This window comes from Solanum pennellii, chromosome 10, assembly GCF_001406875.1.
Source record: "Solanum pennellii chromosome 10, SPENNV200".
Lineage (NCBI taxonomy): Eukaryota > Viridiplantae > Streptophyta > Magnoliopsida > Solanales > Solanaceae > Solanum > Solanum pennellii.
In genome coordinates, this window is record NC_028646.1 from 75,678,010 (window position 1) to 75,696,123 (window position 18,114).

At 32.8% G+C, this 18,114-nt stretch overlaps 2 protein-coding genes across 2 annotated transcripts; one reads left to right on the forward strand and one right to left on the reverse strand.

The window, feature by feature from the left end:
• Nucleotides 1–2,151: 2,151 nt before the first annotated feature.
• Nucleotides 2,152–3,634, reverse strand: LOC107032506 (peroxidase 70-like). Its single transcript, XM_015234110.1, has 3 exons — nucleotides 3,277–3,634; nucleotides 2,997–3,191; nucleotides 2,152–2,931 (listed from the first exon to the last, which is right to left on the reverse strand). Exons 1-3 carry the CDS (start codon nucleotides 3,487–3,489, stop codon nucleotides 2,380–2,382), a joined length of 960 nt encoding a protein of 319 aa, XP_015089596.1. The 5' UTR covers nucleotides 3,490–3,634; the 3' UTR covers nucleotides 2,152–2,379.
• A 10,443-nt stretch (nucleotides 3,635–14,077) lies between these two features.
• LOC107032527 (peroxidase 70-like) lies at nucleotides 14,078–15,450 on the forward strand. Its single transcript, XM_015234130.1, has 3 exons — nucleotides 14,078–14,342; nucleotides 14,428–14,622; nucleotides 14,689–15,450. Exons 1-3 carry the CDS (start codon nucleotides 14,130–14,132, stop codon nucleotides 15,238–15,240), a joined length of 960 nt encoding a protein of 319 aa, XP_015089616.1. The 5' UTR covers nucleotides 14,078–14,129; the 3' UTR covers nucleotides 15,241–15,450.
• Nucleotides 15,451–18,114: the final 2,664 nt, after the last annotated feature.

An 18,114-nucleotide genomic window follows, 5' to 3' on the forward strand; every position in this document is an offset into this window, starting at 1 on the left:
CAGAGAACGAGGGAGAATTATTCATCAAATTGAAGTCTTCAAGGTTGATAGGATTGCTACGTTTAAAACATTCTTGAGTGAGAAAGTTTTATTGAGTAAAACTATTTGTCTTGTTTTTGTTTTGATTGTAATTTACAGTTTATTGTACAAAGGGTGGGTTTGGCTCTTTGTAGGGTTGAGTGTTAGTGAGAGTTGTAACAAAAGGTGGGTTTGGCCTTTTGGAGAGATCGATTGGAGTAAATCGAGGGAGTAGTAGAGATAAGACTTTTTGATTATTGAGTTGTAATCACAAAATCTTATATTTGAATTAATAAAACGAGGTTTTTCCTTCCTTGAGTGAGGAAGGTTTTTAATTCAATAAGTGTTTGTGTCTCTATTCTGTCTTTACTTAAAAGCAACTTACACGAACCTGGTTCGTGGTCTGGGGTAAGGTTTCTTCAAGTAGGTTGAAAACATAATTGACATTGAAAAGGAGAATTTACTACTGGATAACTAGGATAGAAATTGGACCTAGAATGGAAGAAGTGTTTGGACGAGGAGCAGATTGGAGAGGAGCAGTGGAATAATTTCTATGGCAGCAATTGTTGTTGTTATTCCAATCTCTAGCACGACCACCATTGGCATATCGACCACCATTAGAATTTCTTCCACGTCCACGTCCTTGAGAAAATGAATTGTGTTTAGCTACTAAAGCAGTAGAAGACGGCAGAGGAAAGACCATTTAATTGAGTCTCATGAAGAAATAAAAGAGATCTAGTCTCTTTTATTTCCATAGACACCATGTCCTTTAAACACAGCAAGAAAAAACTCTCTCCAAAGCATGTAGTTTGTATAATCAAGAGTGGTAGGGATCAAATTTTTGATGTTGGAAACAGAAACAACGGAATTTGGAATAGGAGGAGCAACGGAAATAGTAGCCATGGAAGTGGAAGACGAGGTTTGAGAACCGAGCGAGGTAGATGAAACCATGATGATACGTAGAAGAAGAAGAGATACCATGCTATCTTAAATAGATACATTAACCAAGTACATGAGGTATTTATAATATGTAAATATAATACAAAAGACTAAACTATCCTTCTAGCTATACATACATATATATTTATCAATATCTTATCAATAGGCGTTTTTTTATTTAAAAAGATGCTTAATTATATATTTATTAATTTTAGTCCTTTAAATATTAAAATTAATCATGTTTGGTCATATTAACAGAAATCATGCCTTCGTGAAATTAAATTTTTAATCATTTTTTCAGTTGTTTCTCTCTCATCGCTACTTTTTCTTTAAAGTACTCATAAAAAAATCCTAACCTCAGCAATTCGAAACAAAATTTGTGAGAAAGGAAGATACTCAATACAAAGTAGGATATAATTAATAGTCCACCCATAAAGAGCATGAGAGTGCCCTTGTTCGAATCCAGTTGATTCCCTGTATATTTCACTGTTTTATTTTAAGTGTACTTGAAGTCTTTAAATCATAGCTAGTCCTGGGTTTGCCTCTAATGTAAATATACGAATCTATCAGAATTCATATATTGATGTATAAAACTTCAGTTCAAAAATCAAGTCAAGAAGTCGATCAAGAGCCTTGAAACCAAGCTTGAAATTTGATTTATACATGATGTAGAAAGCTTATGCGATAAAAAAAAGTTCAAATCAAGCACAAATCGAATCTCAAATCCAGAAAATACCATATTATTAGAAATTTAGGGTATATCAAAAACCTCAACTTCTAATACCAAACATAGATTAAAGCACAATCCAATCATTTGACCAAATATGACTCATTGTGTATGGTCAAGGTTGAGACCTAGCTGATAAACATTATGTGACATAATTGTGTATATATTTGCTTCACTCAATTTATGTGAAACATTGTATCCTGATGAGTTGGTGGCCTATTTTGAAAAGATATATTATTGGCCCACATACACACAAAAAATTCTGTATAAATATTACTATCTTCGTTTCATGTATAAATATTACTCTCTCCGTTTCGTGTTATATGAGATGGTTTGACTCGGCAGGAATTTAAAATAAAAAGAAAGACTTTTACAACTTATGATTCAAAATGAATGACAATAATTTTTGTGGCTATAAATTATTTCAAAAAAGATAAACAAACATTTAAAATTAAAATGTTACTTAATATAGAAATATATCACTTTCTTATTCCCTCGAAGAAAATCAAAATGTAATATGAACTCATTCATTTAAAACACATGTTGGATTTAGTGAACCATCAAAACAACTCTACAAAGTCTCTCTATTCACAATTAACTTATTTTATGGAACAGACACGCTTGAGTAAAAATACAATTACACTGAAAAACAATCAAATACTTGAAACAATTATTCATGAATCAACATTATGATCTTAGACGTTCACCTTCCTGCAGTTTACGCGAATTTGGCCTTGATTTCCTGTCAATGGCTTAATATTTCCCATCTTAATCATAGACTCGGCAAAATCTTTAGAGAAACTCCCGAGGTTGGTACTATATTTCTTAACAAGATTATCAGTTTGACCGCCATTAAATAGTGCTTGATCAGAGTGCAAAAGTCCTTTCTTGGACACCAAGTTACTAAAATATTTTGAGTCGAAAAGAGCTGGAGTTGGATCGAGTGGAGCAAGGTTGGTATTGCCTCCACTGCGTGGACAATTGGCTTTGCGTTGGCTTGCAAAAGTGGAGTCGATGTTAGTGTCATTGTAGATACGATTCCTGAAGGTGGAACATTGAGCAAATCCTAGTGTGTGTCCTCCAGAGAGAGCGACGAGATCTTTCTCATCCAATCCTTGCTTCTTGAAGCTGTTGATAAGTGCTGGTAAGTCCAAAGTTGGAGGTGGGATATCATTGTTTGCTTTGGTTCTACTTGCTGTAGTCGAATCCCTTCTTCCCAGAGGAACTTCCCATGTTGGTCCACCTAGCTGTTCATCAAAAACTATTTTAGAACTAATATAATAAATTGACAAGAGTAAAATGAATAACTTACTGCAACTACAGAGTCGCGAGCTGCAACAGCTACAATATCTGCACAAGACACAATAGAACGTCCACAACATTTATCAACTTCTGACTTGATTTTGTCAATCACATCAAATCCTCTAATAGAATTGTTATTGGGTATCGCAGTCTTTTCACTGTCAATAGTAGCCGTTTTGTCTAGAAGAATTGAAGCGTCACACCCCTGCATTTATAAGAAATTATATATCATCTCATGAATAGAGAAATATGTAAGTATGAAAAAGAGGAGGAAAATGAAAGAATCTCACATTGACAAAACAATCATGAAAATGTAAACGTAGCAAAGAGGCACCCATTCGCCTCTCTTTCCTGACTGCATCCTCAACGACTCGTTTTATGGCTGGCAAAGCTTGAGGACAAACATGATTGTAGAAAGAAGGTGAAAGAGAATCCGAAAGTGCCAGGCTTGCTAGAGAAAACATGACCAAAACATGAAGAACAAAGAAGCTATTGGAAGCCATTTCAAATACTATAGTTATATATGAAATTGCTACACTTTTATGTGTTGTGTTTTGGTGTGCTTTAGAGTGTAAAATGTGTGTGTATTTATAGTTAGGACAACTGTTGACTATGGCAACACGACAATTTTTTTAGGTTTAGCAACTCTCAAAAGAATAAGGCAGACATCGACAAACTCTAACAACACTTTTTTTTTAGTTATGACATTTTCAGAAGTATTCTTATTTGAGACTTGAAATATTCACATCAATAATTATATTGAATTATTGATCGAGTAATTATTTGATGAACAGTATAATTCATTAGTTGACACTTTAATATTAACATAAGTCGTAATTTGTCCCACGCTGTATAACAGGCACTTATATTTTTATTAATTTGTCTTTTTACATGAAAAAAAAAAACCTTTAATAAGAAAAAGAAAATAAATTTACCCCCCTACTTGACTTTTATTTGAAGTTATTACTTTTTACTTGTTGATACTCTAATGATGAAACAAATGATTAGGATTTGAAAATTGAAAGAATGGTATAACCATTTTCTCCAAGGGTATGACCAAAAGGTTTACTTCATGATAAGAACGTCTTTATTCGATTGATATTTTTCTATTATATGAAGGAGGGAAGTAATGGTGGATAATATTTTATATTGTGGCAACTGACAACTACTACTAATTGACAGCCAAATAAAGCATAGTTTTTCTCTGTTCTAATTTATATGATATAGCTTAATTAGATATATAAATTTTTTTTAAAAAAATATGATCTAAAATAAATCATAAATGTTTATGTGATTAAATCATCATCTCATTAAGAATAAGATGAGTGTTTTAAAGTTACATTGCTACTATACATATTGGAATATGTCATTCTTTTTTAAGCTGGCTAAAAAACAAAAGCATGTCATATAAATTGAGACAGAAGAAGTACTAATAATTTGTAAAATGTATATATGAATAAAAAAAAATATAAAAATAAACGAGACATAATGTGTTTGACACGAAAACATAAGTGATTTTTTTATTTATTTTTTGATATTTGATTAGTAAATAGAAAATGTACCACAAGCATATGTATAATATAATACATGCAAATACCATGGATCAAATGAAGATTGGAGTGCGAAGAGGAGGAAATTCTACTAAGTTTCTCATATTTAAGAACTTGTTTTATTGAAAAAAAAATTATTTAACTCACCAAACATTGAAAAATTAGAAAATGTTTTTCAAAAATTATTTCCATACAAAACACATTTGGTGTGGACTATATTATCAAAAAACATTTAAAAAAATCTTTTGGGTAGTTGTACAAAATGTCAACACTAACAACATGGAAATAAAATTATTGTAAGGAAGTAATTGGGTAAGACGACTGATGTTGAAGGTCTTAATTAGTTCCTTTAAGTAATAGAGTTGAATACTATTTGTCACATCTATATTTTATTGGCTCATTCATTAATCATTACTTATACTTAATAGTTTATAAATTAATTTAAAACTATATATCATATAATCCCTTGCCATAGCGTGTGTCACAGAAAAATCCTTTATAATATATAGTAATTAAATATGATGAAGAAGAAGCACGATCAGTAGATCAACAACTACGTTTTAATATTGCAATTTATGTCTCATAATTAAGGTACATATATTTGTTCTGCATGGATTGATATATCATATATTTGTATTCCTTCGGTTCTTTTGTTTGGCGGGTTGAAAATTTTGAAAAATATTTTTTATGTCAAAATAAATTATTATTATTATTTAATTAAATCATCCATCTTGCTATTCACTTCCCATAGTGAAGGAGGGTAAAAATGTCAATATGATCGGGTCGACAATAAAGTGTGCCCTTGCGGATTGGGGGTGGGCCGGACAATCATGAAAATGTAAACGTAGCAAAGAGTCACCCATTCGCCTCTCTTTCCTGACTGCATCTTCAACGACTCGTTTTATGGCTGGCAAAGCTTGGGGACAAACATGATTGTAGAAAGAAGGTGAAAGAGAATCCGAAAGTGCCATGAATGCTAGAGAAAACATGACTAAAACATGAAGGACAAAGAAACTATTGGAAGTCATTTCAAATGTTATATAGTTTATGAAGTTGCTACACTTTTATGTGTGCTTTGGTGTGTTGTAGAGTGTAAAATGTGTGTATTTATAGGTAGGACAAATTGTTGGGTTTTATTTGCTCTAAATTTCTTACCATAAATAGGTTTTCCTTTTAGGAAAGATTTTGGATTGACTAATCCTTTTTCTAGTAGGAAAAGGTTTAGAGCTCTATAAATATAGACATGTTCATTCTAACTTAATCAGCATTCACAATGTAGTCTTAAGTGCTTTGAGAGTTTTGGTTAGGGGGAGAATTTATGGGTCACAAGCTTGATATGTTATCACTTGTGTGAATCTCCCATATATTCCGAGTGAATTGGTTGAGGTTGTTTCTCTCTGTATTTTGTACTCTCATATTTATAGTGGATTGCTCATCTCCTTTGTAGACGTAGGTCGATTGACCGAATCACGTTAAATCTTTGTGTCTTTTGGTATATTTCTTGTTGTCTTTTTACTCGTGGTCTTTTGAGGTTTGCTTTGCTAGCTTTCGTGTTTACACTTTCTAATTTTCGGTCCTAACAAGTGGTATCAGAGCCAGATTCAATGATGCAGTCAGGTTTAGTGGTTCGGTAATCGATGATTAAACCAGGTTAGAAGGAGGTGTTCATCTTGACGGGTGTAGTTCTAGCCGCAACCTTTTTGACATTAATGAAGATTTTGTTGGAGAAATTGTTTCAGAGAGGTTCTTTGTTTTTAGACATAAATTTTGCAAAGGAGATTATGGAGAGGAGAAGCAAGTTGTTGAAGATTAAGTAAAGAAGGTGGACAAATTTATTTTGTCAGAAATTCAGGCCAAGGGGGAGATTTGTTGGGTTCTAATGGAGCATCCGAAGCGTTCATCCCAACATGAGTTGGTTGATTATCAACCACAACATCATCAGTAGTAACAATTATATGTTCTATACTCTCATCATTATCTTGATCATTACCTTGGGTTCCCTCATGTGCAGAAGATGTATCAATAATAGGAATTTGATCAACATCAACTAAGCTCTCATCAGTATGAGAATCTAGTTTCTCAGTCTTGTCAATATCTTCAATAGTTTGATCTTCAAAGAACACAACATCATGACTTCTAATGAGTTTCTTATCAATTGAATCATAAAAGCGATATCCAAACTCATCTTGACCATAACCAATGAAGATACATTGCTTAGTTTTAACATCCAATTTCAACCTCTCATCTTTTGGAACATGCACACAAGCTTTACACTCAAATATTTTCAAGTGATCATAAGAAACATCTTTATCAAACCAAACTCTGCTTGGAACATCACCATCCAAAGCAACAACAGGAGACAAATTGATAGCATAAGCAACGGTGTTAAGTGTTTCAGCCCAAAAAGAATTTGGAAGTTTAGCCTCTGAAAGCACACATCTACTCTCTCAACTAAAGTTCTGTTCATCCTCTCTGCCAAACCATTTCTTTGAGGAGTCTTTGGAGGAGTCTTCTGATGACGTATTCCTTGAAATTTGCAGTAGTTATCAAAGGGACCAATATACTCACCATCATTATCAATGCGAATACATTTTAATTTCTTTCCCGTTTGTCTCTCAGATAAGGCTTGAAACTGCTTAAACACATCAAGCACTTGATCTTTGAATTTTAAAGGATATACCCAAATCTTGCGAGAATGATCATCAATGAAAGTAGCAAAGTAAAGTGCACCACCTTTTGACTTCACTTTGAAAGGACCACACAAATCTGAGTGTACTAGCTCCAATAGCTCAGATTTTCTTGAAGGAGGATGACTATGAAAAGAAACTCAATCTGTTTCCCTGCTAAGCAATGAACACATCTTTTCACCTTTGTTTGTTTCATACCAGCAAGCAAATTCTTCTTAGCCAAATAGGTGATCCCCCTCTCGCTCATATGACTAAGCCTTTTATGCCACAATTCTGATAAAGTATCGCTCTCCGCCAAATTTATAGAGTCACCAAGAATCGATCCTTGTGTCATGTATAAATTTGAATGTTTTCTTCCTCGAGCTAAAATTAGTGAGCCTTTGGTGAGCTTCCATTAGCCATTGCACAAGTCATTATAATAGCCATCATCATCTAGTTGTCCTACAGAGATCAAATTTATTGGAATATCTGGGGCATGCTTGACATTCTGAAGGACCAACGTTGAACAGGTATTGGTTTTCAAACAAACAGTGTCAAGACCAAACACCTTAACCTCACCAGCATTACCCATCTTTAACACCTCAGAGTTAACAGAAGTATAAGATGAAAAGAAGTCTTTTCTTGGTGTGACATGTGATGTAGCTCCAGAATCTACTATCCAACTTGTATCTTGAGATACAAAATTGATGACGTCTTTATCACAAACGAAGAGAAGGTCATCTTGGACAACAACAACAACATTATTTTCATTGTTTTTCTCCTTCTTCCCTTCTTTAAGATCTTGCTTCAATTGTTTACAAAATCTTTTAATATGTCATTTCTTTCCACAATGATAACATATAATATTTGGATTCTTGAATTTCGACTTGCTTATGCTTTTACCTCTACTCCTCGGATCTCTTGTTTTATGTCTTCCTCGATCTTCTGTATATAGAACATCTGAATGTGAAGATGTGTCTTGAGATTTTCTTCTAACCTCTTCATTTAACACACCACTCTTTGCATATTCCAAAATCACCTTTCCACCAGTGGCAGAAAATTTGTTAAAGAAACACAAAGAGTTTCCCAAGAATCCGGTAGAGTATTAAGAAGCCAAAGTCCTTGTATTTCATCATCAAAATTAACACTCATTCTTGATAGCTGATCAAGAATACCCTGAAAATCATTTATATGATCAAGAATAGGACTGCCCTTCTTGTATTTAAAGTTCATCAATTGATTTAACAAGAACAACTTGTTATTGCCAGTTTTTGAAGCGTAAAGCGTCTCCAACTTTTCCCACAAACATTATCTTCAACCCATTGTCTTATATATCCACATACTTGTTGGTGCTCCAATTCTCAATTTTCATCGGTCACATTCTCGGATTTATGAGCAGAAAAAACCGGAAGATGCATCTTCTTCACAAACAATAGATCTTTCATCTTGCTTTTCCATATGTTGTAGTTTCTTCCGTTTAGACATACCATCTTGCTCATATTCCCCTCCATATATATAACCTTAGCTCTGATACCAGTTGTTGTGACGGAAAAATGAAAACGAAAATCTAACAATAAAGAACACGAAGTTTAACGTGGAAAAACCCTTCAAATCGAAGGTCACCACCACGGGATCGACAAGATACGAATTTCTTCACTATACCAATAAGAGGGTTACAAATATTCTTTTAATGTCTACACAACAAGTGTCAAAAGAGAACAAACAATAGCTACACCAACAAAAGATAAATAGAAAGAAACACAATCCAAACTCAGCTTCTGTTCGGAACCTAAAATAGGATCTTGCCTACCTCCGAATCCGATCTCCGCCGTTAAAATCAACCATTAAGATGTCAGGAACACTCAGTCCAAATTTCATCCCGATCCAACGGTTAGTTAATCAGAAAACACGATCTGAACGTTGCTGGTCGGAGAAAAAGACTGCAGCAAAAGAATCCTTTTCTTTCTCTCTTTTATCTTGTTGAATGCTCTCTCAAAAACCTCTCTTATGTTCTAATGTCTTTCAAAGGCAATACCAATAAGCAATTAATTATTCTCTCAAGACCATCCTCTATTTATAGAGTTGTGCTTTTCCTTACAAAGTCAAAACCAACTACAAATAGGATTACAATTTTAATCCCTTTCCTAATAGAATTGGAAACCAAATAAAGAGAATAATTTCAATTCTTTTTTAAGTAGGATTAGGCCATGGACCTTTGAATGGAACATAGGTAATAGTCCAACACAAATGTTGACTATGGCGACACAACAATAGTTCTAGGTTTAGCAACAATGTAATTTCTTTTAATATTCACATCTCTCCGAAATTAAAAAAGCTTAATTACTCCTCTTAAATTATATCGAATTACATGTTGATCAAGTAATTATCTGATAACAGATTGAGTTACTTAATTAGTTGAGACTTGGGTATCAACACAGATAGTAATTTGTCGTGCTCTAAATTGCAGGGTACTTATTGAGCTTTTCTTTTTGCATATTTGGATAAAAGTCTTAAAATAATCGATATTGTATTAATTTTTTCAAAGATAACTTTCTATTTGTTGATACTAAGATTTAAAAATTGAAGGATTATTAGGGAGAGAGGGAAGGAGGCAGTAATTGTGGATAATTTTATAATTTGTGGCGACTAACAACTAATTGACAACCAAACAAAAAATAGTAATAAATTTGTAAATGATACGGAGAAAAAATAATTTTCTCCGGAAAGTGATTTTCTCAAAATAAGCTTTTCTCTTACTTGATTTCTGATGTTTCATAAGTAAACAAAAAATAAACATCCTTTGTATACTAATTGTCAACCACCAACATGGATTGTGATGCACTGTTGGGAGTGCTTCGAGTTCGAGCTTTAAATATGGAGAAAATCATGTTAGAAGTGTCACCTTCAATGGACCTTACAGTGCGCAATATGAATTTAGTCAGAGCTCAAATATGAACTCTAAACGTCAAATAGAGAAATGAAAAAAATTGTCAACCCTAACGACATGCAAATAAAATAATTGTAAGGAGGGGTAGCTATTGGTTGATACTGATGTTAAAGGTCTTAATTAGTTCCATACGTAGTAGATTGAATAATTGTCACAGTTATGTTTTATTGACTCATATACACCATCGAACTTGTGTGAAGCTTTATACGGTCTCTTATTTACTTTATGAATGTATTATTATTTTTTATTTATTATTATCATAATATTCAACTGCTAATAATCAAATCTAACGAGTTAAATTAAGACATCTCAAAATAGTTCAAAAATAGATTTGGATAAAAAATGTTGAAAGTTCTTCGGCAAGAAATGCACAAATCCATTCAAATCATAAGGCTTTGATATCAGTGTGATATTTCTTTTTGGAGAAATATGCCAACCCCAAGGTAGAAAATAATATGAATTAAAATTTGTTTTATATAAATATTAAAATTATATACCTTTTATTTTTATTAAGATATATAGATTAATATGCATCATTACGAAATAGCAACAACTAGCTAGGGGCGGAACCACATTATACTAAGGAGTTTATCCGAACCTTCTTCGGCGAAAAATTATATTATTTATATATAGTTAAAATAATTTTCTTATGTATATATAATAGATGTCAAACCCCCTTTAACTATTTCATATGTCTGTTTTTATAAATTTTAGGAAAAATGCACAAGTACACCCTCAACCTATGCCCGAAATCTCAGAGACACACTTATACTATCTTGTAAGCCGAAAAGGAGTAGAAAATTATTAATAAAATAAGTTCAGGGGGTAATAGGACCTTAGTATAATATAAGTGTCTCTGGGATTTCGGGCATAGGTTGAGGATGTACTTGTGCATTATCCCTAAATTTTATTGAAAATCCTAAATCCGCCGCCTGGCTGCCGCCAGCAGCATTGGCTAGTATTACTCGGGGTAGGGACTACATTGTATTAAACTTTTACTAAGACTAAGAAATTAATATTTAACTTAATCAATTGTAAGACTACTTCTACATAATTGAACAACTCATTATTCTAAAAAAAATATAACAATAACGTATGAAATATCCAACAGTCTGTCCATGTAAAACCAATTAATCATAATTAATGGTATGAAATCCTCAAAAACAAAAAAGATAATTATTTAAACGTAGTTGTTGATCTACTGACACGCTTTATCTTCATCATACTTATAGAAGATTTTTCCGTGACACGCGGTATGCTAATTGGGGACCATAATACATATATAATCTTGGATTAACTTATATATTATAATTATAAGTAATGATTAATGAATTAACCAATTAAATATAATTGTAGCAAGCATTCAACTTTATTACTTAAGGAACTTATTAAAACCTCCAACATCAGTCTTAGCCTTATTAACCGATATTTAATTTGAATGATTTAAAATTTGCATTATTAAGTGTATTTATTTTTATATATTTGTAAGATTTAGTCACTTATTTAATGTGAATAGGTCTTAATTATTGTGATCTTGGAAAAATCTTAATATAATTAAGAAATATTATGTGTATATACTTTTCACCATTATTATCTTCACAAGACTACAATCATCAACTGTAACTATTAACCACCTCTATCATCACAATCACCGTCACTAATTGCCGTCGCCAACCATATACCACCACTAGGAACCACCACCCTTGTCAAGTAGTAGTGTCAGTCGCGATCACTTAAAACACCCTTTATCATTATAATTATATCAACAGTACCACGTAGAGCCACGACCTCCGCTAATATATGAACCACTATCACCACTATGAATGTATTTGATTGAGTACATAGTTTTAAGAATAATAAAAAGAAAATCAAAATTTATTGTCTAAAATAAGTCAAAGATAATTGTGTGTTATAAATCATGTCATCGAGGATAAACTAAAAACTTTATAGTCAAGTTTTTAATATATATAAAATGGTTTGAGTATAACTTTTTTAAACTAACTAAAAAGAAAAAAGTGTAATATAAATTGAGACAAAATATGTTTTTTATCAAGTTAGATTTGTTAATCGGCACAAAATAAACTGAAGGAAAATCACTTTGTATATGAAAAGTATATACAATAAAAATGTGGCAATGATAAATGAATGACTCAATAAAATATAGGAAAAATTGTATATAATAGCAAACTAATAACCTAAAATAAATGGAGTAGCTAGGGTTTGATTTAATTGTGCTCCATAGAAAACGTTTGCAAAAAATTGTCAGGCGCCTCTCTCCCAAATATCTCGCTCGTCACTCTCCTCCAATCTCTCGCTCGCTTCCTCACTTTTTATACAAACACAAGTGTATAAAAATTGTTTCTAATTGTATAAAGCAGAGAAAATTGTATAAAGTAAATCTCGCTCGCCACCCTCACCTTTCTCACTTATACAAACAGAAGCGAAATGTATAAATTGTGTTTCTGTTTGTATAAAGCGTGAGAAAATTGTATATACACATGCAAGTACATAGATTTTCGTCCTATACACTTATAATAATACAATTCGTTTTATACACTTCGTTTTTATACAGTTCTCTATCCAAGTGTCTTTCTCTTTCTTGTTTTATACACTTCGTTTTATACAATTTTCTTCAACTGTATATGTATAGCGAATTATACAGTTTCTATGTTTGCTATGGAGCGCAATTATGCAAACTTTGTTATAGCATAAAAATATAAATTTTTTATTTACTATATGTGAAAGTTGTCCTAAAATATAAATATGGCAATAGTATTCAACTCTAATTAAGGAACTAATTAACACCTTCAACATCAGTCTTAACCAATTGCTACCCCTCCTTAAAATTATTTTATTTGCATGTTGTTAGCGTTGACATTTAATATAGTATGGAATAACTTTTCAAAAAAGTTTTCTATTTTCATTGTTGATAAGTTAATTTTTTAAAAAATAATAAGTGTTAAAAAAAATTGAAATGGCTTACTAATAAAATTATGAAAAAAAGAAAAAAACAAATCTCATAAGCCGTACAGATGATAAATCTATATTCATTGTCTCCTCTCCACTTCTACCACATAAAAAAAATACTTTTGAGACTATTAACTTATCAAATACCAAATAATAACTAAACAATCATTTACTTTCAAAAAATTAATTTTGATGAAAATCATTTTCCTTCCCACCAAAACATTGAACGAAACATACAATATCAACAATTAAAGAGCTTCTTAGGATACAAGTCAAGGATTATGCCAAATGCCCTTTTTCCAATCATACAAAGATAAAAATTCAGTAAGTACCCTGCTATATACAGAGTATTAGGACAAATTATTACCTTTGTTGATACCAAAGTCTCAAATAATTAGTTGATCAATAAGTAATTTGATAAATAATGTGAAAGCAATTACCCTTTTCAATTCATAGGAAGTGAAAATAGTATTCATAACTACATTGATTTTTCGAATTATCTTTTACCAATTCCTCTTATGATGTTAGTTATTGATTTATAATTATTAAATATATAATCTAAAAATGAATATATTTTTTTTCACCTGTTGTCCGTTATCTATATTGGAGTCCAATTAAATCTGTATTCACGCAGGCAAGTCTTTACTCCCTATGTTAAAAAGCTATGTGATAAATAATTTGTTCTTAATTAATGCACAAGTATTTATTACACATTAAACTTTATTTACTTGTGTATAAGTCTAAAAATATTTTTTTTATTTTATAATCAAAACTACCTAACTATGTAGTAACACTATCCTTCAAATTGCATTACTAATAGAAAAAAGAGTGTTGTTAGAGTTTGTCGATGTCTGCCTTATTCTTTTGAGAGTTGCTAAACCTAAAAAAAATGTCGTGTTGCTATAGTCAACAGTTGTCCTAACTATAAATACACACACATTTTACACTCTAAAGCACACCAAAACACAACACATAAAAGTGTAGCAATTTCATATATAACTATAGTATTTGAAATGGCTTCCAATAGCTTCTTTGTTCTTCATGTTTTGGTCATGTTTTCTCTAGCAAGCCTGGCACTTTCGGATTCTCTTTCACCTTCTTTCTACAATCATGTTTGTCCTCAAGCTTTGCCAGCCATAAAACGAGTCGTTGAGGATGCAGTCAGGAAAGAGAGGCGAATGGGTGCCTCTTTGCTACGTTTACATTTTCATGATTGTTTTGTCAATGTGAGATTCTTTCATTTTCCTCCTCTTTTTCATACTTACATATTTCTCTATTCATGAGATGATATATAATTTCTTATAAATGCAGGGGTGTGACGCTTCAATTCTTCTAGACAAAACGGCTACTATTGACAGTGAAAAGACTGCGATACCCAATAACAATTCTATTAGAGGATTTGATGTGATTGACAAAATCAAGTCAGAAGTTGATAAATGTTGTGGACGTTCTATTGTGTCTTGTGCAGATATTGTAGCTGTTGCAGCTCGCGACTCTGTAGTTGCAGTAAGTTATTCATTTTACTCTTGTCAATTTATTATATTAGTTCTAAAAATAGTTTTTGATGAACAGCTAGGTGGACCAACATGGGAAGTTCCTCTGGGAAGAAGGGATTCGACTACAGCAAGTAGAACCAAAGCAAACAATGATATCCCACCTCCAACTTTGGACTTACCAGCACTTATCAACAGCTTCAAGAAGCAAGGATTGGATGAGAAAGATCTCGTCGCTCTCTCTGGAGGACACACACTAGGATTTGCTCAATGTTCCACCTTCAGGAATCGTATCTACAATGACACTAACATCGACTCCACTTTTGCAAGCCAACGCAAAGCCAATTGTCCACGCAGTGGAGGCAATACCAACCTTGCTCCACTCGATCCAACTCCAGCTCTTTTCGACTCAAAATATTTTAGTAACTTGGTGTCCAAGAAAGGACTTTTGCACTCTGATCAAGCACTATTTAATGGCGGTCAAACTGATAATCTTGTTAAGAAATATAGTACCAACCTCGGGAGTTTCTCTAAAGATTTTGCCGACTCTATGATTAAGATGGGAAATATTAAGCCATTGACAGGGAATCAAGGCCAAATTCGCGTAAACTGCAGGAAGGTGAACGTCTAAGATCATAATGTTGATTCATGAATAATTGTTTCAAGTATTTGATTGTTTTTCAGTGCAATTGTGATTTTTACTCAAGAGCCTCTGTTCCATAAAACAAGTTAATTGCGAATGGAGAGACTTTGTAGAGTTGTGTTTTAATTTGTTAATTATGTAGACATTGTATCTTCTTGTTTTAATTGCTCAATAAATTCATGCTATTTCTAAGGTCCATAAGCCACAATTTCATAATATTGAATCTCAAACTTCATTGTTAACCTTGATGCCACGAGTCAAAATAAAATTTTCAAACTTTACAGTCCAGGTAATTACCTTGTAAGAACAAATGTTGAGCATATTCCATAGGTTTAAGGGTGCCACAACAACATTAAGTAGATGGACTATGAATATGAAAATTTCTTCATGACCATATATCAGTAGAAATTTTTTGTTCTCAACTAGCCTAAGCATGAAAAATGACACCTTAAAAGAGAGCATATATAAAACAATTCACAAATTTCAAACAACCTTTGCTGGCCTATGTAGTATTTTTTAAAAAAAATAAATTTTCCATGAGCATTCAAAGGAGGAGGGCTGGCCTATGTAGTAAAAGTTGTGAAGTGTGTAACTATCTCATCTAGAAGCTTTTAGATGAGATGATAACACACTTCAACATGTTATATCATAAAGTACTGCAATCGAGTGTGAATTTCAAATTTCACAATCTTGCCCATCTTGTTTCACTGTTTATAAGTTTTCAATATTAACATCGCTGTTTATAAGTTTTCGTTCTTATGTTAATAATGTTTACCAGCAAACTTCATTTACATAAATATAAATATTTTATCAACATTATTTTAAAATTTTAAGTAGAATATTCGCATTTCACTGATTACAAGTTTTCTGAAATTTCTGAAACGGGAGGTATCAGACTTATGCCTTGGTAAGTTAACAACTTGATTTCGGTTCACATTTCACTGATTATAAGCAGTTTTATGAAACGGGAGGTATCTTAACTTATGCCTTGGTAAGTTAGATAACTTTTCCGGCGAAAGACTCAACACCTTCTTATCGGCGGGCTTGACCTTGAAAGAAGGAGAATCTGCATGGAAAAAGATTGGCGATTTTTGGAGTTGTGACGATATTAAGATGGTTCTTAAAGAATAAGTAGAGCAGATTTGTGTGACCTATATTGGAAAAAATGCAAAATTTGAGTAAATCATAACCAAAAATGGTAATGTAGTTTTATATTGTAGGTTAATGTATTAAAGAAGGGGTTACTTAGTAATCTAGGGGTCATTCTGTAAATATTAGAAGTTAGTGGATTAGATCAAAATAATTAGTTAGAAGTAGTTATAATTAGATTCCTTTTATTAGTTTGTATATATATATGTACAGAACCTCCTCAAGATGAATATGAATAGAGTTTATATGAAATAACTTCTCTTCTTTAAGAACAGTCAATACTAACAGAACTGTTCTTCAAATTATCTTCTCTTCTTCTTGAAAGATCAATGGTATAAGAGCACAATCGATCTTCATAGTAGTAGCTTTGATCGAATCTCTGCTTCAACTACTCAAAGCAGCAAGAACATGGCCACCATTGACAATGAGCTTCCAGAAAAGTTGAGTCACAATCACCCTCTCTTCTTACACACCATTGATAATTCTGGAGGTCTGCTCAGTTCAATCCAATTGAATGGAGCCGATAATTTCTCTGTATGGAGTCGAGCATTGAATATTGCAATCATAGGTCAAAATAAACTTGGATTTCTTGATGGTTCTTGCAAAAAGGAGTCATATGGCCCCAACTTGGTGAATCAGTGGGAACGATGCAATGCTATAGTGTTATCATGGATCATGAATTGCGTTTCTAAGAAATTACTTGGAGGGATCGTCTACTCTACAAATGTTTCTACTGTATGGAAAGATCTGGCTGAACGCAATGATAAAGTTGATGGATCTCGTATCTTCCAATTGCACAAGGAGATTGCAACTATCAGCCAAGGTACAAGTTCGATCTCATCATACTTCTCTAGACTGCGTGAAATGTGGGTAATATGATAGCATAACACCTGCTCCTAGTTGTGAATGTTTAAATTCAAGTGAGTTTGCGAAGTTTGTACACAATCAGAAGTTGCTTCAGTTTCTTATGGGGTTGAATGATTCATATGAACAAGCTAGGGGAAAAATCTTGATGATGGTTCCTCTCCCTTCCCTGAACAAGACTTATTCTCTCTTGATTGAAAGAGAAAGCCAACGTACTATCTCTCAAACATCCAGTAGTTCTAATGGTTTTGAGTTAAGTGCTATGTTCACTACTGGTAACATGTCAAACCAAGTGTCTAGGCCAAAGTCTAGCTATGATCCAAATGCCTTCTGTTACCACTGCAAAAGAACAGGATCTTGTCAAGTAACTCCCAAGGATACTATCAACATTGTTCTTCTAGTTCCTGACTTTGAGTTCAATTTGTTGTCAATATCGCAAATTACTAAAGATCTTAAGTGTACAGTATGCTTCTTTCCTGACTTTGTTGTCATCCAGGACCTCTCAAATGGGCAGGTGAAGGAGATTGGTAGAGATCATGTTGGACTCTACCTAATGCCAAATCATACCTCGCCTATACAAATAACCCCACAATGCTCATCTCATTTGGAACATGGTAGTATTTCCTCTTCAACAGAATCACAAGCACTGTTATGGCATCAAAAGCTAGGCCATACCTCATCTAGTATTCTGGCTCATCTTTTGGCTGTTTCACCTACTCAATGCTCTAAAGATCTCCACAATTGCACCATTTGTCCCTTGGCCAAGCAACATAGACTTTCTTTCCCCAATAGTATTACTGTTTCCACAAGTTCTTTTCAATTACTCCATATTGATGTTTGGGGGACTTT